General features: G+C 47.0%; 1 protein-coding gene across 1 annotated transcript in view; it reads left to right on the top strand.

The window, feature by feature from the left end:
* Positions 1-26,240, top strand: part of CLIC4 (chloride intracellular channel 4) — a 123,918-nt gene extending 97,678 nt beyond the window's left edge. The window contains exons 3-6 of the mRNA XM_082245758.1: positions 7,613-7,738; positions 12,841-12,947; positions 25,710-25,891; positions 25,989-26,240. Coding sequence (XP_082101884.1) covers positions 7,613-7,738; positions 12,841-12,947; positions 25,710-25,891; positions 25,989-26,153 — 580 coding nt within the window. The 3' untranslated portion in view covers positions 26,154-26,240. The remainder of the gene's footprint in view (positions 1-7,612; positions 7,739-12,840; positions 12,948-25,709; positions 25,892-25,988) is intronic.
* The last annotated feature ends 203 nt before the right edge of the window (positions 26,241-26,443 follow it).

Raw genomic sequence — 26,443 nt, 5'->3', positions numbered from 1 at the left:
TAGAAGGGGTGGCGCTGGGGGGGGGGGCGGTTTATTTTTTGATGGCAGCCATGCCACCATTGTTATGTAGGGCACCTGCCCTTTTTTAGCTCTGCGGGACCATCAAGGTACCCTGCCTGTGTGTCTGCTTCACGGCGGGTGGCCCCCTTTTTAAGGGGGCTACTTCCTATTATGTGGGCCTCTATGGAGGGGCCCGCAGGGTGACTCCCTTTGTCCTTCTTTTTTTTTTTTTTTTATCGCGTGGTCCAGTAGGTGGTCAATTCGTGGGCACTTGGTCGGCATTCCCTTCGCGGGAACGCAGTCGGCGGCCCTCCCCTGATTTTTATGCTTTCTGGAGATCTTGGGAGCTTAGGGGAACACTTGCATAGCACCCCTGCCTCATCAGATCCTGAATCTGTTTAGGCCGTCGCGGGTCTCGGTCCACGCACCTGAGTGCTCAGATAGTGAGGAGGATTCCTCTGCTCCTCTAGCCGTGCATAAAAAGGTGCTGGTGGATGCACTGATTGTGTCAGGGTGTGAAACTTTAAAAATGGAGGATGCTGCATCGGAGGCGCCAGCACCCACAGGCCCTCTAAAGCGGCAAGAGTGTTTCCCTTTTCCACTTACTTTGACAACAATTGTCACAAAACAGTGGGGCTGTCCAAAACACACTCTTGTGGTCCCTAAGCGTTTTGCTATGCGGTATCCTTATGAGGAATCCCTGCTTAAAAAGTGGATGATTCCACCTGTAGTAACCTCGCCGGTTTCCAGGTTAAATAAAGCTACATTCATGCCAGTTGAGGAGTCCCCAGCCTTCTGAAGATCCGGCTGATAGGAGGGCGGAGGCTCTGGCCCACCATATGTTGACTGTGGCTGGTTCGGCACTTAGGCGGGTATTTACTATTGCCCTGGTGTTTCGAATTCTGACCGAGTGGGCTGTATCGGTTTTGACCGCCGCAGACACGAGCCACCCTACTGAGTCTCCGTCCACACACCCGGAGTGCTCAGATAGCGAGGATGATTCCTCTGCTCCTCTAGCCACACATTGGAAAGGTGCTGGTGGATGAACTGTGTCAGTGCGTGAAACGTTAAAAATGGAGGATGCTGCGTCGGAGGCGCAGGTCCCTTTTGGCACCCACAGGCCCTCCAAAGCGGCGAGGGTGTTCCCCTTTTCCGCTTACTTTGACAACAATTGTCACAAAACAGTGGGGTTGTCCAAAACACACCTCTGTGGCCCCTAAGCATTTTGCAATCTGGCATCCCTATGAGGATTTACTACTTAAAAAGTGGATGGTCCCACCTGTAGTGGACTCTCCGGTTTCCAGGTTAAATAAAGCTACCTTCATGCCAGTTGAGGAGTCCCCAGCCTTTTGAAGATCTGGCTGATAGGAGGGCAGAGGCTCTGGCCCACCATATGTTCACTGTGGTTGGTTCGGCACTTAGGCTAGTATTTACTATTGCCCTGGTGTCACAAATTTTGACTGAGTGGGCTAAACTTTTTACACCGGGACCTGGAGGGGAAACCACCGGTGCAAACCTGCAGGGCTGGCGGATCAGTTGGTCCAGGGGCTACAGTTTCTGTGATGCCTCTTTGGATGTGGCTCCTTTTGATTCTAGGCTGTTTGTATCAACAGTGTTCCTTCGGCGTATTCTCTGGTTGAAATGCTGGTCTGCAGACCAGACTTCTTCTAAGAAAAAAACTTTGAAACAAACGGCTGCAAATACTCTTCTTAGAGCTGACAGTTTACACCCTACCGCCCTGAAGAGAGGTATCCCTGTTGGTCAATTCATAAGACTAAAACGCAACTGCACCAAATACAGTGAATACGTTGAAGAGGCAAAAAAACTTTACCAACGCTTTAGAGAATGTGGATTTTCCCACCGTACCCTTCGGAGAGCCAAAAAACAAGCTGGCCAAAGAACACGTGACCAACTCCTTACACCCAACCCCAGAACTAATGATCAAACTTTGACACCACCGAGACTAATTACCACATACGGTACCCAATGGGATGAAGTACGTAACATCTTAGAATGACACTGGCACGTGCTACAAAATACTGCGAGACTGAAGAATATCGTGGGTCCAAGACCACTTTTGGTGGCCAGGAGAGCTAAAAACCTGAGTGACCATTTGGTATACTCAGAGTTCACTAAAACTCAATCTCATGATAACTGGTTATCAGATCTACCCAAATTTAAGGGTATGTACCCTTGTGGACACTGCCACATATGCAAATATGTGGAAAAAAGCTCAGTCTTTTTTGACTCAACAGGAAAGAAAAAATTCAGGATAACCTCCTTCATCAACTGCAGTACCTCGAAACTCCTATACCAGATCACATGCCCTTGTGGCAAACATTATATAGGCAAAACCAAGAGGACATTAAGAATCAGGATAGGGGAACACCTAAAAAGCATAAGGCTGAAGGAGGACACCCCACTTGCACAACATTTCCTGGAATTTCACGGAGGTAACCCTAGAGGCCTGAAAGTCAAGGGGTTTTGGGCCCTCAATATTTCACCCCGGAGGGGGGACTTTGACAAGGCACTCCTTAGAGAGGAAAAAGCCTGGATCTTTCGGCTTTCCACACTTACACCATATGTACTCAACAATGAGCTAAGCCTTAAGATCTTCTTGGACCCCTAAATACGGCCTCCACCCTCTATATTCTCATTATCTGGTCAAAGGTCCCTTAACAGCTCTGACTAAAAATCTTCCTCTATACTAGGGTTTGACTGCTCACTATCCCCCTTAGTAAAGGGATATGCTCAAATTCCCATTTAATTTTCATGATTCCTGTGCCTTTTGAAATATACTTATCATATAACTGTATATCCATTTCCTAACAAGCCATAGAGCAGAATGCACAATATTACATTCTGCAAGGATGACCACGCTCTGCACCAGAGTTGTAACCCAGTACATGCCGGTTTACTTATGGGATTATGTATCTACTTATTATTCCACCCTATTTGTACATTGAAGGGTCCCTCTTTATCTCTGTTATTGCTAAGCAAGAGCTAAAGCTACATAGACCTTGGCCCCGTGACATGAGAGACTTGTGTGCCCCTCCTGCATGGAAGGGGGAGGCTTTTTATTACTTTCTACCGCCAGGCTTTTACATGGTCCGATCTGGCCGACATCGGGAACAGAACTTGCAATGCATTACAATGGTAATGTAGTGGTAGTACCACATCTTTACCACCAGATGGCCTCAGTCTGAACGTCTTCGGGAGCACTTAATTGCTGATTATGGTTTCCACGGACACAGCCTATAAAACTGTACCCCGGAGAACGTGATGACGTCCTGAGGAAGTGTGCGCAAGCACACGAAACGTGTCGACATCACACGTTGACGCCCCGCCCATCCTTCGTCCCTGCAGGAGATCGAAACTGACTGGCTGAATATCTGCACCGCGATCCGGAAGCAGTACCGGGACTTCACCCGGACACGGAATCGAGTCTGCCCCTTTGACGGTGAAGGCTCCAACGCCACTGGCAGCAACAAGTCCAACGGACTACTGGACAACCCATCACCAGCTTCTGCTACCCCTGACTATGACCTAAGTGCGGAGTTCGGCACCAACATCCCTGAATCCACGGATGAGTACGGGTGATTCCTGGTAAGACCTATACATTCCTTTACACACATCCATAATTGGATCTTCTACTAAGTATGGTCGCTACACCACATCCCCGGAACCCCTAGCAACTCCAGCCAATGGTCTGATCGGGACTCTCCCTATGCAGATTGACTCTTACATATCCCTTTATTGCTCCAGTACTGCCATGCCCTGGATAGTCAGTCAGTAAGTACAGATCTTTGGCGATCAGCCACCACTTGGGGCTAGTTTATAGTTCCCTTTTTTCTAACACGGGGGATCTTACCTTGGAGACATTTCTTCCTCTCACTGCTGTTTAAGCTATATGGCTGTTTAAACCAGGATCCCTCCAACACACTTTACCATACACTGCAATTTGCTGTTTAAGCAATTTGGCTGGTTAAGCCACGATCCCTCCAGCACAGGAAGCCGTGCACTGCCCCATGGGGCCAGGTTTCTCTGGAGGCTTCTAGCCAGGAAATGAGACTCGCATTATAGGAAGTTTGCCCTTGCTGTTTTACACTCCATGAGATCATGTTGCCATATTTTGCCCTTCTTTTGTGATGTACTGTTAACACCTGATGACATTCTGTCACATATTGAGTGATTTTCCCAGCATCCCTCACACTCTCCATGGGCATACCCTTGCGCCTTCTCCACAGGTCTTCTTCCTGGCCACAAGCACAGTTGCTCGGGCTTTCAGAGTGATTTTCAGGTCGTTCTTTCTCGACTAATCACACCAAGCCCGTCCTCAACAGTGCTATCTTGGGACTGGATGGGTGGGGACCTCCATGTGTTCTATTTGCTGTCTGTATGATCTTGACACCCCAGGGGTCTACAGAGTCAATCAGTTCACCTGATGAGTTTCCACACTTGTTCTATTGATTGAAAAATTGTTTTGTCCATGTGTGTACATCTTCACCAATAAAGTTATTTTGTTTGCACCGTAATCCCAGTGAGCCCCTCATTGCAACCATTCCCGGGGGGATCTCCCCGTCCCTCCACCTCCAACCCATTTTTGCCTATGTCTTTCAGGTTGCGTAGGGTTCCCGGTCCTACTTGACCGTGTGGTACGTGTCGTATTTGATTCTCGCCAACCAATTTAGTCTGGCTTGAGAACACCTCCTCGGCCACTCAGTCTTTTATGTCTTTTTTGCTTCTTCTAAGAAGGCCTTATCTGATCTCCCCTTTGTAAGGGATCACCTGTTTGGAGCTTCCTTGGATGACATCATTAAGGGTCTCACAGGGGGAAAGAGTACTCTTCTTCAGCAGGCTAACAAGGGCGAAGAGCCGTGTCGTAGACGTGGGCCATTCTTCTCTACTCATAAGAGGCCTTTTCATCTCTCTGGGTTTTCAAGACAAGAGATCAAAGCCCTTCAGGGCTTCCATTGGAGGTTCCAAGAGGAACTGGTCTGGCAAGCCACGAGTGGGCTCTTGCAGACCTGTGGACACGGCTTCCTCTGCATGAAGGGGGGCCCTCATCTGTATCTGGGGTGGGGAGATTTCTTTGCTGGTTTGCGGATCGAAGTTATTCGGTCCGACTACAATATCGAGTTTTGGTCTTCTCCAGAAAGGTTCTTCCCTTCCAACCTGCACTTGTCCCCAGGTCGCTTATGGGGTCTCTTTGGGGCAGTGCAAGACTTGTAACTTTTAAGGCAGGGCTCGACAGGCGCCAGGTCGCATTGGCGACTTGAATTAGCGGGCTGGTGCCAGGGCTACACTGCCGCAGGTGTCTTGCCGCCAGACATCCCAAGTCTCCCAGGAGGTGCGGGGTGTCTCCCATTGTCCCGGCTGTTTGTGTCCGCTGTGGGCAGAACCGAGCCGATGCTTCCTGTATAGTTCCAGCTCCGTTCTGTCACAGGCAGAGTGATATCAAATGTACTCCACCTGTGAGGAGACCGAGAGATACAGGAAGCATCGGCTCTACATGCTTCCTCCATTGCTGCTCCTCAGTCTCCGCCAGCATTTACTGCAAGCATTACCCACAGCAGTACCAGCCAGCATTACCCACAGCAGTACCCACCAGCAGTACCCGCCACCAGTAAGTCACATGTTCTAGGGGTGCAACTAGCCCCCAGCACATAATTGTACATATCCCAGCTAGACATATGCCGGTTTTCGGTAATTTGATATATCGCGGTATTGCATAGCCACGGTATTGTTGTTGTGGCATTTTTAAAATACCGTGTTTATCTGCTCCTGGGTCTGACTTGTGAATTGATACATTTCAGTGAGCTGGAGGACTCATTCACTCACACAGCTAAGGCCTTTCAGCATTAAGTCTCCTAACTATAAACAAAAATGATTACATTGTATCTTTTCCTTCCCTCTGCCAGGGAGAAAGGAAGTTTAACCTCTTAAAGACTGGACCTTTTTCTGACACTTGTTGCTTGCAAGTTAAAATCAGTTTTTTTTTTTTTTGCTAGAAAAGTACTTAGAACCCCCAAACATTTTATATATTTTTTTAGCAGAGATCCTACAGAAAAAAATGGTGATTGTTGTAATATTTTATGGCACACTGTATTTGCGCAGCAGTCTTTCAAACGCAATTAATAGACTTTAATGAATAAAAAAAAAAAAGTAACAGTAAAGTTATCCCAATTTTTTTTTTTTTTTGTTACACGTGATCTTTATTCCAAGCTAAAAAATCGTGATTCTCATTTTGGCCAGAATCGTGCAGCTCTAATATATATATATATATATACACACACACACACACACACACACACACGCATAGCAGCCCACATTACATTATTATATAGCCATCAAGCAGTGTCTGGCCTAGCATGAAGGGGAGACAGCAGGGGTGAACTTTGAAATGCGGTCAGGGGTCATATACCAGAGGGACAGCATTTTGTAGGCCTTTTCTTGAGCAAAGATATTATATGAGCACTTGGAGGTGGAGAGCCAAATCTTGTTCCACACACCTTGATCCGGACAGGTAGCGAGGTCCCTTTCCCAATTTGCGATGTGGGGAAGGTTGTGGGAGCTGATAAGTCTCTAGGAGAGGAATAAAGGTCGGAGAAACCCTTTAATTGTGGGTTCTTTCTACATCGATTTCCAAATGCCGTTAGGCATTTGGGTGGCCCTGTTTGGCAGCGAAGACGGCTGCAAACATGGGGGCTTACTTTGGTGTATTCGAAAGCCTCATTGGCTGGTAGGTGCTAGTGTTGAAGGTACTGAAAGCAAAACCCTCAAAGTCAGAAGGGCTGGGGCTCCAGTCAGGTTCTTCATTGTTGTATTTGTCCACATGAAGCAAAATAATTCTACAGGTATTGATCATGAACTTTATAGGTACATACATTTCAATCCAAATTTTTTAAAAAAAGGGTATTCTTTATTAACAAAGTCTTAAAACACATTGGGACATCAAATCAATCAATTGTTATAAAAGGCGATGCAGTCTAAATGTGGAGTATGGTGTGGTCCCCCTAAGGAGCACATATGGGAGCTGCGTTTATTACTTGATATAATACGCCAAGTATCTAACTCCTCCAGGTGCAGGGGTTCTACCTTCCACAATATGGCTCTACATGTTTTGCGACATCTACAAGTTCGCTTCCTCGGGAGCTTGCACTGCATCTATTCAAGGAAGAAATACATATATTGAATATTCCACATAAATAGACCTTTCTGATATCAAATATTATAGCACTTATTAGATATAGAATGCAAATGTATGTACACACTTTCAGAGTCGGGTGAGAACTGCATGGGCTGGCAGCAGCACCAGTCCCGCTGCGGAGGCACACCAGCAACTACAAGGGGCAGCTAGGAGAACAACTGGGTCATTCGATATCTAAATAATATTAATACACACTATTTCATGGGGGACATTGTAAGCTATTTACAATATATGATGGATCCTAGTGTCCTCTGGACCACAAAAAGAACTTGACAAGTTTAAACCGTATTCTGAGCTTGAATTTTGTTGCTGTTGGCACCACCATTTTTTCCTTTCTTGCACTTTAAGTAGTTAAGCCTTACTTTTTCCCTGAAAGGTAACATAACATTTTGTTTTTGTTAGAAAACCAGCAGACCTCCAAAACCTTGCCCCAGGAACACATCCTCCCTTTATAACCTACAACCATGAAGTGAAGACTGATGTAAACAAGATAGAAGAGTTTCTGGAAGAAGTACTATGCCCTCCCAAGTAAGTGAATTCATTTCTATGGTACTGTTAACAGCTGTTTGAAATACGTAAACTTGCAAAATAAACCAATTTTTTGTTATCTTTAAATAGTAAAAGTAAAATTTCTCTCTTGTTCCTTGACGGACACAGCCCTTATCTTCTTGACCATTGGGTTATACTGCCCCCTACAAGAGTAGGACACTAGGCAGGAAAAAGCTTGACTACGCCAATGAGGCAGTTCCAAGGCGTATACTCCCACTCTCAGCTATAGGCACTCAGTTTTTCTCTGCCTGGTCAGGAGTAAGGACCTAGTTCCTTCCTGGGATCTCTGGTCCTTGCAATTTGTTTTCCTTTTAAGTGGAACTTTTTCTATCTTTGTTGTTTTGTTCCTGTGAGAATCTACAATCAACTGCCGGACTGGGCGACGGACTGCATAATCTACCAGTGAGTGTGCACAGGCCTCCGCTCTACGATAGGTCAGCCGTGACATAGCCCCATGGGACGTGAGTTAAACGTCTTGCGAGGGCGCATACGACCTGGCCTCGCGCATACGACCTGGCCTCGTCCTGAGTCGCAGCATTCCTCCTGGTCGACAGCCACCCACATTCTGATGGAGTGGTGGTCTGTCAGGAGCAGTGCCCACCCTGTTCCTGGTATGGTAAGTAGCTGTCTCCCCCCCCCCCCCCCCTCTTTCCCTGGAGGGTTTTGGGGCAGACGTGGCCCTCCCTGGGACGGTGGGTCCCCCAGGTTCCCCTCCTTTCCCCCAAGCTCCTCTAAAAATGTTGGTGGTCATTGTCGGTCTTCCGGCCCAAATGTCAAATTTATGATGGCCTTGCTGCCATTATTGTGTAGGGCACTTGCTCCTTTTTTTTTTTTTTAGCGCTGCAGGCCCATCAGGGTACCCTGCCTGTGCATTTGCACTGCGGCGGGCGGCCCCCTTTTTAATGGAGCTATTTCCTATTATACGGGCCTCTATGGAGGGCCTCGAACGGGGACCCCCTTGTTTTTTTTTTGTGGGGTCCAGTAGATGGTCCATTTGTGGGCCCTTGGTCGGCGTCCCCTTTACGGGATCGCCTTCGGCGGCCCTCCCCTGATTGTTAGGTTATTCGGGTGAGCTTAGTATATACCGAACCCCCACCTCATCTGTTTTATCAGATCCTGAATCTGTTTCGGCCGCCGCAGACGCAAGTCACTCTACAGAGTCTGCGTCCATGCACCCTGAGTGCTCCGATAGTGAGGATGATTCCTCTGCTCCTCTAGCCGCGCATGGAAAGGCGCTGGTGGATGCACGGATTGTGTCAGTGCTTGAAACTTTAAATATGGAGGATGCTGTGTCAGAGGCGCCGGCACCCACAGGCCCTCCAAAGCGGTGAGGGTGTTTCCCTTTTCTGCTTACTTTTGGACAACCCCACTGTTTTGTGACAATTGATGTCAAACACACCCTTGTGGCCCCTAAGCGTTTTGCTATGCAGTATCCTTATGAGGATTCCCTGCTTCAATATTGGACAGCCAGTTTCCAGGGTAAATAAAGCTAAAGCTTTAATTCTGGTTGAGGAGTCCCTGGCCTTTAAAGATCCGGCTGATAGGCAGGGACTCTGGCCCGCCATATGTTCACTGTGCCTGCTTCGGCACTCAGGCCAGTATTTACTATTGCCCTGGTGTCGCAAACTCTGACCGAGTGGGCTAAACTTTTACCCTGAGACCTGAAGGGGAAAAAACTACCCCCCCCCCCGCCTTTGCGGAACTGGCAGATCAATTGGTCCAGCGGCTACATTTATCTGTAATGCTTCTTTGGATGCAGTTCTTTTGATTTATAGGCTGTATCAGCAGTGGTCATTTAGTGTATTATCTGGCTGAAAGGCGTGTCTGTGGATCAGACTTCTAAGAAGGCCTTATCTGATTTCCCCCCCAAGCCCCCCCCCCCCCATGTAGGGGATCGTCTGTTTGGGGCTTCCTTGGATGACATCATTAAGGGTCTCACATGATGGAAGAGTACCAAGGGCAAGGAGCCCTGTCATAGATGTGGGCCATTCTTCTCGGCTCATAAGAGCCTTTTCGTCCCTCATGGTCTCAAGACAAGCAATCAAAGCCCTTCAGGACCTCGTCTGGCAAGCCATGACCTGCAGACAAGGCTTCCTCTGCATGGAGGGGCACCCTCACCCGTATCTGGGGTGGGGGGATGTCTTCGCTGGTTTCCTGATCTTGGGACCTACCTGGGTCCCCAAAGTGCTTCAGTCTGGCTGCAAGATCGAGTTTCGGTCTTATCCTCCAAAAAGGTTCTTCCCTTCCAACCTGCACTTGTCCCGAGATCGCTTACGTGGTCTCTTTGGGGCAGTGCAAGACTTGTTACTTTAAGGGGTGATTGTTCTGGTTCCGACTTTGGAACATTTTTAGGGGTTTTACCCAAACCTCTTTACAGTTCCCAGGAAGGAAGGCAAGGTACGTCCAATTCTGGACCTCAAGGCGCTAAACTGCTTCGTGCGGATACAGAAGTTCCGTATGGAGACCATTCACACGGCAGTGGCGTCCCTAATTCAGGGGAATTTCCTCCGCTTTGCCGTGGGGGAGGAGCATTATCAGTTTGTGGCATTACCCCTTGGTCTTCCTTCCGCACCTCGGGTCTTCACAAAGTGTTGGCCCTGGTGCTAGCATTATTGCATCAGCGGGGAATCACGGGGACTCTCCGACTGCTCTCATGGACAACCTGGAGATTACTCTGCGAACTGAGGGAGTTTGGTTGGTTTATGAACATTCAGAAATCTGCTCTGGTTCTGTCTACAAAACTGGACTATCTGGGTCTGACTCTGGACCTCAGCCAGAGTGTTTCACCCTCTGGAAAAACTCCAGACGTTGTAGGAGGCAATTCAGCTTCTGTTGTCCAGCAGACGGTCATTCCCTCCAGGCTTGCATGTGGGTGCTGGACCTGATGGTTTCTACTTTCGAGGTAGATCAGTTTTGCACAGTTCCACACGAAATTTCTGCAAAAAGATTGTGGTGAAATGGGACAAGAATCTACGGTCTCTAGAGGTGGCTTCGTTCTCCGGCACTTTGACAGGGAAAATCCTTCTCCCCGCTGTGCTGGACAGTTGTCACCACAGATGCCAGCCTGTCCATGTGGGGTGGCATCCTTGGCAAAGACTGTGCTCAGGGGGTCTGGACTCTGTACACATTCCAAGGAAGGTACAGAGGTTTGTGGCATGGTCTCTTGATCCTCTGGCCCACACCACAGATGCATTAGTGGCTCCTTGGAGTCAGTATCGTCTGATTTACGCCTTGCATCCCCCCCCCCCCCCTTAAACTTCTGCCAAGACTCCTGTGCAGGATTGAGGCAGAAGGGATTCCAGTCATTCTAGTGGCTACAGACTGGCCTCACCGGTCTTGGTATGCATATCCGGTACAGCTGGTTGCTGATGCTGGTTGGAGACTTCCTCCCAGGGAAGATCTGCTGGCCCAAGCTTCAATCCTGCTTTACAGTTGCTGGCTTTAATGGCTTGGCTGTTGAAGGTCAAGTGCTGAAGGATGGAGGTTTGTCTGAATTGGTGATTACTACGCTGTTAAAGGCTAGAAAACCTACATCTAGGAAGATCTACTATCGTACTTGGAAGACGTACATTGCATGGGGTGGGTCTCTTGGGGTTCTCCCTCGCTCCTTTTCGGTGGCTCTTCTTGGCTTTCCTCCAATGGGGGGGTTTTGCAGCACCTGGCCTTGAGTACCATCAATGGCCAGGTTTCAGCCTTGGCAGTTTTTTTTTTTTTTTTCTTTCAACGTCCATTGGCCCCCCTTTACTTGGTGCGTACCTTTTTATCCAGGGAGTGCGACGCTTAGCTCCTCCAGTGGGACCTCAATTTGGTTGTCTGTTATCCAGAAACCTCCCTTCGGAAATATTCGTGAGGTTACCCTGCTTACGTTGCCCCAGAAGGTGGCCTTTTTTGGTAGATATTACTACTGCGCACAGGGTGTCGGAGCTGGCGGCGCTGTCTTGCCGTTAACCTTACCTGGTGGTTCACAGAGATAAGGTTGTTCTTCGTCTGTCTGTCGTTCCTTCCAAAGGTCGTCTCGGATTTACATTTGAATGAAGACATTGTGTTGCCTTTCCTATGTCCCAGGCCTAAACATCCTAATGAAATTGCCTTGCGTGCCCTGGATGTGGGTCGGGTAATCAGTGTGTACCCCCGCAGCTACAGAGTCTTTTAGGAAGTCAGACTCACTGTTTGCACTCACAGATGGACCTCGGAAAGGGTTGACTGCTTCTGCTGCGACCATTTCCAGATGGCTCAGACAGGGATTCAGGCCTATTCAATTAGGGGTCAGGCTCTTCCTTTCTCTGGTAAGGAGCACTCTACTCGGGCGCTTAGTGCCTCCTGGGCCTTCAGTCATCAGGCGTCAGTGATGCAGGATTGCAAGGAAGCCACCTGGTCGTCTGTACACACTTTTACAAAGTTTTATAAGGTGGATGTGTTGGCATCTGCAGATGCTTCTTTTGGCCACAAGGTTTTGCAGGCTGCTGTTTAGAGGACCTGGTCCTCTTTGAGGGTGTATTGTTTGTTTCAGGTGAGCTCCAGTTGTTTATGGTTGAGCTCCATGTTAACTGGTTGGCTACGGCTTAGCCATGGGAATTTTTTCTTGCTGTTCCTATCCCTCATGTTTGACACTGCTTTGGGACTTTCCAATGGTAAAGAAGATAAGGAGCTGTGTTCGTCATTGAACGAAAGAGAAAATTGGATTTTTGGCTTACCGTAAAATCCATTTCTCTGATGTTCATTGACGGACACAGCACCCACCCCTCTGTGGAGTTGACTTTCTTCTGACACTGCTTGTAACAAAACTGAGTGCTTATAGCTGAGAGTGGGAGTATACTCCCTGGGACTGCCCCATGGGTGTAGTCAAGCTTTTTCCTGCCTAGTGTCCTACTCCCTGTAGGGGGTAGTATAGCCCAATGGTCAAGAAGATACGGAGCTGTGTCCATCAATGAACATCGGAGAAATGGATTTTACATTAAGTCAAAAATCCAATTTTTCTATGGTTCATCCAATGGCAGCCTTTTCCCAATGTTTCGGATTCAGAAAGGCCAAAAAAAAAAACCTGTTTTAATAAAAAATATGCAAACATTTTTTTTTCCTAGGTACCGTAAGTTGGCAGCTAAGCACCCAGAATCCAACACTGCTGGCATGGACATATTTGCTAAGTTTTCAGCATTTATCAAGAATTCCAAACCAGACGCCAACGAAGGTAACTGCTGGACTGCTCTGTGTCAATTAGGATGTGTTTCAGTGAAGGCTGTGTCTTTGTGGTACAAGTTGCATTAGCAAAAGGCCATGGATTACAGAGGCCGCTTTATGTCTTTGTGCCCACTGTATCTAGAGTGATGATGTCTTGCTGAGGTCACAGAGTGCACTTGTTTCTGTAGTATGATCAGTAGATTGAGTCCGCAGCAGCAGTTCTGCTTATTGTGTTTTTTCTTTCTGTAACCGCTTAATAATGTAAGCACAGTTTCTCCAGGCTTGCTCTTGACTACAGAGTGCATGTCAATGCCAGACAGACTTGGATGGTGACCAGAAAGAAAGAAGGTCACAAAAGCAAGTAGTGGATGTTTGGTATATTTGGAGGGATTTTATTCTGATGGCCTAAAACTTTAAGGATATTGCTCATTTAGTGTGACCCAAAAGGGCCCCATGCTTACTGGAATTTTAATACAGGGGTGTTTGGAGCTAATTTCTAAATCCACCTGGAAGAATGTACCGTATATACTCTAGTTTAAGCCGAACTGAATATAAGCCAAGGCACCTAATTTTACAACAAAAAAGTGGGAAAACTTATTGACTCGAGTATAAGCCTAGGGTGGGATATGCAGCAGCTACTGAACCCAACTGGACCACCACGAGACTCAAAACAGTGGCTGCGGGCATGTTACAGGGGATGGTACAGGAGATGGTACGGGCATTTCACAGGAGATGGTACGGGCATGGCACAAGAGATGGTACAGGAGATGGCACAGGTGATAGTACAGGAGATGGCACAGGTGATAGTACAGGAGATGGCACAGGTGATAGTACAGGAGATGGCACAGGTGATAGTACAGGAGATGGCACAGGTGATAGTACAGGAGATGGCACAGGTGATAGTACAGGAGATGGCACAGGTGATAGTACAGGAGATGGCACAGGTGATAGTACAGGAGATGGCACAGGTGATAGTACAGGAGATGGCACAGGTGATAGTACAGGAGATGGCACAGGTGATAGTACAGGAGATGGCACAGGTGATAGTACAGGAGATGGCACAGGTGATAGTACAGGAGATGGCACAGGTGATAGTACAGGAGATGGCACAGGTGATGATGCAGGCATGGAACAGATGGTACAGGAGATACAGTGCTGCGGGCATGGTACAGGAGAATGTCCTGTACCATGCCCGCAGCACTGCATGAGGAAATGCAGGGGCTGCGGAGGAGTCTCACTCACCTGCGAACTGACATTCGGATATGAATCGGATCGCAGAAGTGTAAACCACCATGCGATCCGATTCTGGTATTTAGAAACCTGTGCGCGCCAAATCAGATGCAAATTCAGCCATACCATCTGTATGGCTGAATTCGCATCGCACAGACATCGCATGTGATTTTCAGAGCAGTGCGCTCCGAATCACATGCAATGTCTGCCATCGCACTAATGTGAACCGAGCCTGAAAGCCCACTCTGCAGTGACCAAACCTCACATTATCAGAAAGAATCAAAAGACTAGACTAACTTTTGCTGAGGAGCAAGTTGTGTGGACAGAGGAGAAATGGTACAAAGTTCACTTTAGTGATGAAAGCAAGTTTAATTTATTTGGGTCTGATGGGAAACATGTTTGTCCTCCAAACTGGGAAAAGACTGAACCAAAAGTGTGTAAAGCAGTCAGTAAAAGGTGGAGGGGGAAGCGTCATGGTTTTTGCGGGATGTTTTCTGCAGCAGGAGTTGGGCCTCTCGTACAGCTACATGAAAGACTGAATGCAAATGTTTATCAGAACCTTCTTCGACAACATGCGGTTCCTGCGTTGCCAGCAATTTTCATGCACGACAATGCCCCGTCAGGCTTTTTTTTTTTTTTTTTTTTGCGGTTTATTGTTTTTATCATGTGCAAGCTTTCTTTTCTGATTTTTCTTGTATGAAAATCGTATGAAAATGGTGCACATTAAACTAAAATTGTTATGAAAACAATTTTGGAGTTTGTGCCTTCGGGAGTTTTCGTACGAAAAGTTGCAATTGGCTGTCGAAAGTTGTGTACACACTATACGAAAATCGTACAAAAGTTCTTTGGACAAAAATACTTGCCCAATTTTCTTCTAGTGTGTATGAGCATTTAGGCCCCTTGTACACTGCTGCCTAAAAACTCTGTTTTTAGGCATGGAGGCATTTTTCTTCCTAATCTAAAGGCAGCCCATTGTTTTAAATTTGGCTGCACAAGCGCATAAACCTACTCTGCGTATAGATGAGCAAAAAAAAGGGAAAAAAAACAAATCGGAGTTGCCAGTCGTTTTACGTGCCTAAGCATGTATGAGTGCAAATACATGTGTAAAATGTGGAAGAGCTCAGCTGGGTGCTTCCTGAAAACATACCAGCACCCTTCATCTGTGCTCCCCTCAAATGCCCTCAGCCCTAATGCAAGCAGTGTGCTGAGTCTTGGAAGGAGTTATGTAGATATCAAAATGCCTTGATGGGGGATATCAATATCGGAGTGGGATTCTAGTTGAATTGCATTTGCATACAGATTGCTCTAGGTGATGCCTACATGGGATACTGAACCTCCATGACTTGAAAGAGCTGAAATCCAATAAAGGGGACAGGCCAGGAACAGTAAAGGAGAGTGCTAAATATGGCTGTAGCTGACTCGCTGCAGCTTCTAATGCAAACTCTTAAGAAGCTCAAAGTTCGAGATGGGCTTGGGCATGTTCGAGTTCCCACATGCCTGATCCCTCCAGGAAGTCGACACTGCACACCGCTAATCACAGGCACTGAGACATTTACCGATCTGTGCAGCTGCAGATCGGGAAATGTCTCACTGCCTATGATTAGCGGAGTGCAGTGTCCGCTTCCTGGTGGTATCGGGCACGTTGGAACTCGAACACTCTCGAGCCCATCTCTACTCAGTGTGCAGTTAAATCTGATTAAATCGATTTCTGTATAAGAGAGGAGCCTTTATAACTGTGCAAGACTAAAGGAAAGGCTAGAATTCAACTTTAAATCTAAAGATATTAATTTTTTAAGTCAACAGTGTCTTCATTTGAAATAGGAAAGAGTTTTAGAACCTAAAAAAAGATTAATATAATGGCACTTTTCCACTGCAAGTACCGGCTCGGCCCGGTTTGTTTTTCCACTGCTGGTATCGCATGGTACGGTGTTGGAACGGTTCGGTACGGTTTGGTATGGTTTGCTTTTCCACTAAAGTAGTACTAAAGTTAAGTGGGTGGGATAACAACGATTCTCTGACCAATCAGTGGCTAGTAGTGACTGCATGCAAAGGATTGTGGAATATGGTACCTCTTGGAACCACAATCGAGGTGGTACTGTTTTAGAGAGCCGTACCGTTCGGTTCCATGCAGTGGAAAAGCGCTGCTGTACCGCACCGAACCGTTCCTACACCGTACCATGTGGTACCAGCAGTGGACAAGCACAAAAGCGAGCCGAATCGTTCGGTTCCATGCAGTGGAAAAGCGCCATAATACAGTAGGTCCTCTGCTTCAGAAAATATATGGTTTAAGGCATTTTTATTGACCTTTTAAGTCCATAAAGTGCATATCATTGTGTATACGAAGCATGCATATTTAGCTGTAGCCCAATTAGGTCACAAAAATAGATATGCAGTCAGATGTTCGATAGACATTGACCTAACAACTTTACTTCAACTGTGTTGAGAGGATGTTTGTGATGAGGAGGTGGATATTACTCTGCTATGCTTCCATAGCGCACTGAAACATTAGTACCCAAATTGTTTTTTGTTTTGTTTTTTTCTATTTGGTGGAGAAGAGTAAAAGAAAATCACTTTCTATACCTGTGACACCCATAAAAGTAACGAGGGGTGATTTTTCAACTCAACAAGACAGGACTGACTGCAATTTATACATTGACAGAAGTTCTAACTTCCTCACTCTACAAAAATGTTTGTGTATTTTCTTGTTTGAAAGATTTTTAATTTCTCGTCCTGGACGCAGAAGAGGAAATCTCTCTACTAAAGGACACAGACAATAATGAAAACTTTAGAGAGGCTCTAACCCTTTCTTCTTTGTCCAAACTTAAATTAAATGTTTTGATGGGAGTTGAGCTTTAATGAAAAGTGGCTGATTTGTGCATCTTAAATGGACCTCTTCTAGGAGATGGGGTTATAGGGGTAGACTTTAGAATTTCAACCGATGAGGGGAAATTTTGAACTCCCCTGGAAATGTATGTTTGTGGTTTTGCAAAAGGAAGAGGCTGTCATGCTCTGTGGTATGGTTATCGTGACATGATTAAGCTTTTATAAAGAGCGAACGTGAGCAAACATTTAATTTAATACACAATAATTTTCTGACAGACAGCACAAGCATTGATGTACCCCTGAGCTTTCATTTTAGGACTAGTTGACTACTTGATTCCGGTATTGGTCATGACTTATTTATGTGGTTAGGGTAAAAAAAAAAGAAATTACAAGTTTATGCCTTCTAATTTTCAATAAATATTTTGTGGCCAAGCACCAATGTGGCGTTATGAGAAAGCTCTGATTCTAATAATGTTGTATGCATATTTGTTTTTTATTTCTGGATACAAGGATAATTATAGGATACATTTATTTAGAAATTGACTTGAGGGTGAGTATTGTGAGTGCAGATTGGGCAGTCTCTTAATCTTTCTTATTTCTTGCAACCAGGTGTTTTTTTTTTTTTTAAAGTGATGAGAAACACCAATACTTTTGCAGATAGAGGTTATGTGCGGAATGTACAAGTCAAAATTTCCTTAAACCGGAAGTACAGCCTAATACCTCAAATTCTCCCCTGCAATCATTAATGTGAGCTGAAATCAGCCTTGTGTCAAAATAAAAAAATCACAGTTTTCTCTTTTGCTCATTAACAGACACAGCTCCTGGTATTCATAATCATTTGGTTATACTGCCCTCTACAGGAGTTGGACACTAGGCTGAAAAGAATTCTGGCTACACCCATGGGCAGTCCCAGGGGGTATACTCCCTCTCTCTGCTATAGACACTCATGTTTTCTGCCTAGCCAGGAGTAAGGACCTAGTTCCTTGCTGGGATCTTTGGTCCTGGCAAATTTTTTTTCTTTTAGATGGAATTTTTTTTTCTCCTGGCCTTTTCCTGTGAGATCTACAGTCAACTGCCGGACAGGGGGACAGGCTGGATAATCTAGATCCAGTGGTCACCCCAGTCTGGCCAGCGAGAGCGTGCAGACCTCAACTCTGTGGTAGGTAGGCTGCGACATAGCCCCACTGGACAGGGGATGCCCTGCGAGTTAAATGCCTCGCGAGGTCGCATACGACCGGGTCTCGGCCTGAGTCGCAGCATTCCTCCTGGCTGACAGCCACCCCATTTTGATTGCGAGGGGTTCTGGAGCATTCTGCCTGGTTCCTGGTACGGTGAATAGCTTTCCCCCCGTTTACTTCGGAGGGTTATGGGGTGGACGTGGGCCCCTCTTTGGGACGATCAGACCCCTGGGTTCCTCTCCTTCCCGCTGGCAACTCCACTTGCCGAGTCCCTCACCTGCCCCCCGTCCCCTCCACATATGCTGGGGCTGTTTGGGTGGTCTGGCCACTGTTCCTGGGGTGGGGGCAGGGCGCTTACTAGCAATGGGGGCCAAGAAGGGGGGGGTGCGCCGCCAGCGACTGGATGATCGACGGGGAGAGGTGTACCTTGCGGGGGCTACTGCCAGGGCCCCCCATCCTGCCTGGATCTGTCTTTGAGGCCTGGTCTAACTCCTGGGTCCCTTAATGCCTTGTGCCGCCATTTTATTGTAGCCTGTGTATTTCTATACACGGCGGCCAGGTTTGTGTAGCCTGGTGGCCATTTTGCTGTGGTTTGCCATTGGAAATAGTGGGCGGCGGTGGGAGTCCCTCCTCATCCTCTGGTCCTGACTTCAGGAAGTAAAATGTTCCAGATCGCCGCAGGTGTAGTGCAATACCCTGGTGGCTGCAGGCGCTTGTTTCTGCGGGTGGTGAGTCTGGTGGGGTCCTCTCCCTCTCTGCTAAGGATCGCTTGGCGCTTTGATCCTGGCTACTGGAAGGTGCTGCCAGTGCGGTGGGAGTTGTCCCTTAGCAGTGTTTTACACCTTTTTGTGGGGTCCCCCTGGTGACTCATGGAGCACATTTCCCCACCTGTTCCCCTCTCTCTAAAGCTGCGGGTTCCAACCATCCATCCATGCACTGACAGCGGTCCTGGAGTCCGTGGTGTCCTGGGTGGAGGTGGCTTTTGGATGACTTGCTAGCTAAAAGCCCCCCCTGCCTCATCTGTCTCATCAGATGCTGAATCTAATTTGGCCACTGTGGACATGGGTCACCCTGCTGGGTCTACAACCACGCGCCTGGAATTCTCTCATAGTGAGGATGATTCCTCCACGTCTGGGACTGTGCAAGAAAATGCGCTGGTGGATGCCCTGTATCTGTGCGTGAGACCCTAAAGATAGAGAACGCAGCTAAAGTTACGACGAAGGCGTAGGTACCCTTTGGCAGTCAAAGCCATCCAGAGCGGCAAAGAGGTTTCCTTTCCCTATCTATTTGACAGAATTGTCGCTAAAAAGTGGGGACAACCAAAGCTTCCCTGTGGGGATCCTAAGCGCTTTACTAGGCATTACCCCTATGAGGAGTCCCTTCTTAAGACGTGGAATGTGCCACCGGTGGTGGACCCTCCAGTTTCCAGCTTAAACCATGCAACCATGATTCAGGGTTAAGAGTCCCCGGCCTTTAGGGATCCGGCTGACCGGAAGCAGGAGGCTGTGGCCCGCAATATGTACACTCTGGCTGGTTCAGCAATGAGGCCGGTATTCACCATTGCCCTGGTTTCGCAAACTGACTGAGTGGGCTAAGCTCTTAAGCGGTGACCTGGAGGGGGAACAGCACCGCTCTGCCTTTGCCGAGTTGGCAGACCAGGGACTGCAGTTTATCTGTGATGCCTCTTTGGATGCGGCTCCCCTGATGGGTCGTCTCTCTGTTTTTACAGTGGTCCTTCGGCGTGTCTTTTGGCTCAAGTGCTGGTCTGTGGATTAGACTTCAAAAAAGGCCTTGACTGATCTTGCTTTCCAAGGACCTCGCCTGTTTGGGGCTACCCTGGATGACCTCATTAAACGTCACACAGGGAGGGAAGAGTACTTTTTCTTCCACAGGCTACTAAGGGCAAGGAACCTCGTTGCAGATGTGGGCCTTCCTTCTAAGCTCATAGTTTTTTTTCGTCCGGCAGGGTCGACTTACAAGGGCTCAAAGCCTTTCAGGGCCTCTTCTGGAGGATCTAAACGAACCTGTCCTGGCAAGCCAAGATTGGGCTTCTCCAGACCAATGGACAAGGCTCCTTAAGCATGAAGATGCGCCCTCACCCATATCGGGGGTGGTGGGGCGTCTTTGCTGGTTTACGGATCTGTGGACTTCCCTGTTGCAAGACAAGCGGGTCCGCGAAGTCATTCGGTCCGGCTACAAGAGCTAGTTTCGCGATTGTCCCCCGACAGTTTTTTCCTTCCAGCTTGCGCCTGTCCCCATACCGCTTACAGGGTCTGTTTGGGGCAGTACAAGACCTGTTCCTTTAAGGGGTGACTTTCTGGCTTCCGACTTCAGAACGTTTTTAGGGTTTTTACTCAAACCTGTTCATAGTCCCCAGGAAGGAAGGCAAAGTGCTTCCAATCCTGGACTTCAAAGCGCTCAACTGCTTTGTGCGGGTACTAAAGTTCAGAATGCGTCAGGAAGATTTCCTCGCCTCTATCGATATCAAGAATGCCTACCTTCACATTCCAATATGTGCCAGTCGCCAGCGTTTTCCTCGCTTTGCTGTGGGAGAGGAGCATTATCAGTTTGTGGCGTTACACTTCGGTCTCGCCTCTGCTCCTTGGATCTTCACAAAAGTGTTTGCCCCGGTGCCAGCTTTGCTACGCCAACGGGGGGTTGCAGTACTGGGCTACTTGGATGATCTCCTTCTGCAAGCAGAATCTTCCCTCTGCTCTGGTGGAAAACTTGGAGATCACAATATAAACTCTGCGGGAGTTCGGCAGAATTCTGAATTTTCAGAATTCTGCCGAACTCCACAAAGCTGAACTATCTGGGTCTGACTCTGGACTCGACCTTAGCCATAGTTCTCCTTCCCCTGGACAAACTCCAAAAATTGCAAGCTGCAATTCGCCTCCTACTTTTCAAAAAATGCTCATCCCTCCAGGACAACCGTACAAGTGCTGGGCCTGATGGTGTCTACCTTCAAGGCGGTTCCATTTGCACAGTTCCATACGAGGTCCCTGCAAAGGGAGATTCTGACCAAATGGGACAAGACTCTGCAGTCTGGACAATCAGATCCGGCTGAGTTTGGGAGCGAGGGAGTCCCTGATATGGTGGCTTCATGCTTTGGCTGGGAAAATCCTTCCTCCCCTTGTATTGGACAGTGTTCCCTACAGATGCCAGCCTGTTCGGCTGGGGAGGCGACTATGGCGAGCATTCTGCTTAGGGAATCCAGACTACTGGTTGATGTCTTGGAACTCTGAGTGAGAAGACTGTGCGCATTCAGTAGCACAATCCCATGGCTGTGGCCTATGTCAATCACCAAGGGGGCACAAGAAGTGTCCTGGTGGCTCTGGAGGGTAGCCTGCATTCTAAGGTGGGCAGAACAGTTTGTTACAGCCCTCTCCGCCGTGCACATTCCCGGGGCTGGAAAACTGGCAGGCGGATCACCTTAATCGGAAGACATTGGACAACGGGGAGTGGTCCCTTCATCCAGGAGGTATTTCGTTTGTTTTGTCTCTGGTGGGGCACCCCCGAGGTGGATCTGTTGGCGTCTTGGCTCAACAGAAAGGAGCAGAGGTTTGTGGCTCGGTCAAGGGATCCTCTGGCAGACACCCCAGATGTGCTGGTGGCCCCTTGAGGTCGGTATCGTATGATTTTACGCCTTCCCTTTTCTCAAGCTTCTGCCAGGACTTCTTCGCAGGATGGAGGCAGAAGGGATTTTGCTCATCTTAGTGGCTCTGGACTGGCCTCGTCGGGCTTGGTACGCCGATCTGGCGCTGCCTTTTCGCTGACGTTCCTTGAAAGCTTCCTCTCAGTGAGGACCTGCTGTCCCAAGGACCATTCTTCCATCCTGCTTTACAGTCGCTGGCTTTGACGGCTTGGCTGTTGAACACCAGATGCTTAAGGATAGAGGTTTATCTGAATCTGTGAACCTACACTGTTGAAAGCTAGGAAATCTACTTCTAGGAAGATCTACCATCGTACATGGAAGACGTACATTGCGTGGTTTGAGTAGCTTGGGGTTCATCCTCGCTCCTTCTCGGGGGGGCTCTGATCTTAACCTTCCATCAATGGGGCGTTGATCAGAAGTTGACCTTGAGTACCATCCAGGGGCAGGTATTGGCTTTAAAGGTCGTCTACCAACGACCTTTGGCCACACACTCCCTGGTGCGTACCTTTCTTCAGGGTGTCTGAGATCCCAAGGCGGCAACGAAGCCCGCACTGGAGGGACCAAAATGTCAATTTGGTGCTTTTTAGCCCTGCAAAAGCCTCTAATTGAAAATATTCGGGAGATTCCCCTGCGTACGCTGTCCCAGAAGGTGGCCTTTTTGCTGGCTATCACCTCTGCGCGCAGGGTGCTGAAACTAGCAAGCGTTATCCTGTCGTTCACCTTATCTGGTGATTCACGGGGATAAGGTGGTTTGTCTTTCTTTCCAAAGGTTGTCTCTGATTTTCATTTGAATGAAGACATTGTGTTGTCTTCCCTGTGTCCCAGGCCTAAACATCCGAAGGAAATTGCCTTGCATGCCTTGGATGTGGTCCAGGCAATTAGGGTATACCTGGCAGCTATGGAGTCTTTCAGGAAGTCCGCTTCCTCTGCGACGATTTCCAGATTGATCAGACAGACGGTGTTTCAGGCCTATTCCATCAGGAATCCAGATCCTCTCTGCCCTGTCAAGGCGCACTCTACTAGGGCGCTTAGCGCATCCTGGGACTTCTGTCATCAGGCGTCGGTGACAGATTTGCAAGGTGGCCACCTGGTCGTCGGTGCACACTTTTATAAAGTGGATGTGTTGGCATCTGCGAATGCTTCCTTTGGCCGCAAGGTTTTGCAGGCTGCTGTTTAAGAGGACCTGATCCTCTTTGAGGGTGTTTTTTTTTTTTTTTTTTTTTTTTCCTTTTCATGTGAGCTCCTGTTGTCTGTCTGGCTAATATTTAGCCTTGGTAAATTTTGTTTGTTCCCACCCCTCATGTTCAACACTACTTTGGGACGTCCCCATGGATATGAATACCAGGAGCTGTGTCGTCAATAAACAAGAGAAAATGGTAATTTTGACTTAACGTAAAATCCATTTCTCTGATGTTCATTGACTGACACAGCACCCACCCCTCTGTGGAGTTATTATTCTCCTGACACTGCTTGTAACAAAACTGAGTAGCTATAGCAGAGAGAGGGAGTATACCCCCTGGGACTGCCCATGGGTGTAGCCAGAGTTATTTTCTGCCTAGTGTCCTACTCCTGTAGGGGGCAGTATAACCCAATGGTTATAGTAATGTAATGATACATTGAATAATAATGGATATTGTAATGATAATGGGGGGGGCGTCTCCTCCGGGAGAAAACTGATCATCGCTGGCGGCTATAGCAGGGGGGGAGAGAAGAGAAGAGAGGGGAACTGTCAGTGTAGCTGGGTAGCTGGAAGTGCTCTGGGGTCTCAGCTCAGTCTACAATGATCATAGTACAGGCAACCACACTAATGCTGGCCATACACTAGCCGAAGAATCGTTCAAAAACCTGTCATTTGGTCCATTCAATTCTTTTTCCTCCAGTTAATGGGCGCAAATAGAAAATCGGTTTTAACTTTTTTAGAGCTGAAAAATCGAAGGAACAGTTTGTAAAATTCTGCCGAACAAATGATAAATTGAAAGGTTAATGTGTTTCTCTCCCGAACGGTTTGCACTAGGCATATTTGACAAAATGAACGAAAAACTGAATAATTTATGTCCATTGAACAATTTATCGTTCCAATTTCGGTCATTACATGATGGCACGATCATCTGCTCTCACGGCCGAGTGTTTCAAACTCATTTTCAATAAGCAAAGATTTTTTCGGCTAGCGTATGGCCAGCAAAAGTCTGCGGTTCTATTAGTGCAACTAATCAATGGCACCCGTTCCCATCTATACGACTTTGAAAAGGTAGCTGCACTACTTTGAGGCAACTTTTTGATGTGACTTTGATCCAGAGAGTGTAAAGTTGGATCAAAGTCGCACTGTAAATCACAGTAGTGGAAACTAGGACTAAAGGTTTTTTTCCATTATTGAGACTTGTCATGGGACTTTGGACTCAGTCGCATGACAAGTCACAGCCTGTTGATTTCAATGGCACCGTTCCCATCTATGCGTACTTTGAAAATCAGGGACTTTAAAAAAAGTCCCTGATTTACTTTGATGCAGAGAGTGTAAAGTTGGATCAAAGTCACACTCTAAATGGCAATAGTGGAAACGTAGACTAAAGCTCTATTTACACTAATGTGACTTGTCATGCAACCTTGGACACACAGTTGCATGACAAGTCACAGCCCATTGATTTCAAAAGCACCCGTTCCCATCTATGTGGCTTTGAATAGGTACCAGCACTACTTTCATCCAACGTTACTCTCTGGATCAAAGTTGCATAAAAAGTTGCATCAAAGTAGCGCTGGTACCTTTTCAAAGCTCCATATATGGGAATGCGTGCCATTGAAATCAGTGGGCTGTGACTTGTCATGCAACTTTGTTTCTCCAAAGTCGCATGACAACTCCCACTAGTGGAAATGGAGCTTTAGTCTACGTTTCCACTAGTATGACTTGTCATGTGACTTTGGACACAGTCACATGACAAGTCACAGCCCATTGATTTCCATGGCACCCGTTCCCATCTAAGCCACTTAGAAAATCAGCGACTTTGAAAAGGTGCCTGCACTACTTTTGATGCGACTTTGATCCAGAGAGTGTAAAGTTGGATCAAAGCTGCACTCAGTCGCACTCTTAATCGCACAACTGCGATGGAAATGTAGCCACTAGACTAGAGTGTGACTGAGTGCAGCTTTGATCCAACTTTACACTCTCTGGTTCAAAGTCAGGCACCTTTTTAAAGTTGCTGATTTTTTTTAAATGGCATCGATGGGAACGGGTTCCATTGAAATCATTGGGCTGTGACTTGTCATGTGACTGTGTCCAAAGTCGCAAAATGTTCCTTTGTACCTTATTACATATATTGCGCCGGTCACGTCCAAGACCCCAACTCTTACTACCTGCATGAAGTGGGCCCCTTGCCTGAAGTGCTCACTACTCTGGTCCTCAGAGATTCACATCCAAAGAAAGTGAGTGCAGTCCTCCTTCCTCAGCTCAACTCTGCACCACCAACAGGGTGGAAGAGCTGAGGAAAGATGGGCAGGAGGTGAGGGGATTTGTGGGAGAGGTGAGGTGAGGAGTGCATCATAATAACCCTAGCATAGGTTAAAAAAGGAAACCGAGCCATAGTGCATATGTGGCTGTATTTCTGGTTTTCGTTAATGTATGGGTGTAATAGAATTGTTTTATAATATTAATGGTAATACCGTATGTTTGTAGATTTCGGGAGCACTGTGCTGCCCTCTGCAGTTCTTTGACCATAATGTAAACTGTAATACTGATTGTGATTGTCTGCCTAACTTGTGAATGTAGCATTTGTTGATCATGTCTCTCACCCTGGATTTCTGCTCAGTACTTGTTTATTAACTAATGTCTGTCATTCTTTCTGCACAGCAATATTTTTGATTTGGCTCAAACATATTTCCCACTTGTGTTCTGCAGGATTGGAAAGAGGACTTCTAAAAACTTTGCAAAAGCTTGACGACTACCTGAATTCACCACTGCCTGATGAAATCGATGAGAACAGTATGGAAGACATTACAGTCTCTAGCCGTAAATTCTTGGATGGTGAGGAAATGACCTTGGCTGACTGCAACCTCTTGCCAAAGCTTCACATAGTCAAGGTATGAGAAGGAAAATATTGATAAATGATCAGTAATGCATAGAAGAAGTCGCAATGTTTTTGACCTTTCATCAATTTTGTTCTTGCCTCCTTTGTAGGTGGTTACCAAAAAGTACAGGAACTTTGACATTCCAAAATCCATGAGCGGGATTTGGAGATACCTGACGAATGCATACAGCAGAGATGAATTCAACAACACCTGTCCAGAGGATAGAGAGATAGAAATTGCGTACGCAGATGTAGCCAAAAGGCTCACCAAGTGAACTGTATTTTAAAAACCAGACGAGGCCTTAATTTACAACAGATACTTTTAGGACAGAATTCCATTTTTTTTTTTTTTTTTTTTTTTTTTTTTGTCCTCCCAAAAATGTATTTAGTTTTTTCCCATAAATTGAATCCAGTACAAAATGAGACCCACAATAAGCCCATAATGTTCTCGTATAAAGTTGTTTTGGAATCTATATATTGGATCACATAAGCAAACATGGTTGCTGAATACAGTGTTAGAATAATTTAAATAAAATTTAATTTTTTTTTTCTTCCCCTTTGAATT

This window comes from Pelophylax lessonae (genome assembly GCF_965119305.1).
Source record: "Pelophylax lessonae genome assembly, chromosome: 2".
Taxonomy (NCBI): Eukaryota; Metazoa; Chordata; class Amphibia; order Anura; family Ranidae; genus Pelophylax; species Pelophylax lessonae.
Note: the sequence above shows the minus strand (reverse complement) of the source record. Positions and strands in the feature narration are given on the sequence as shown.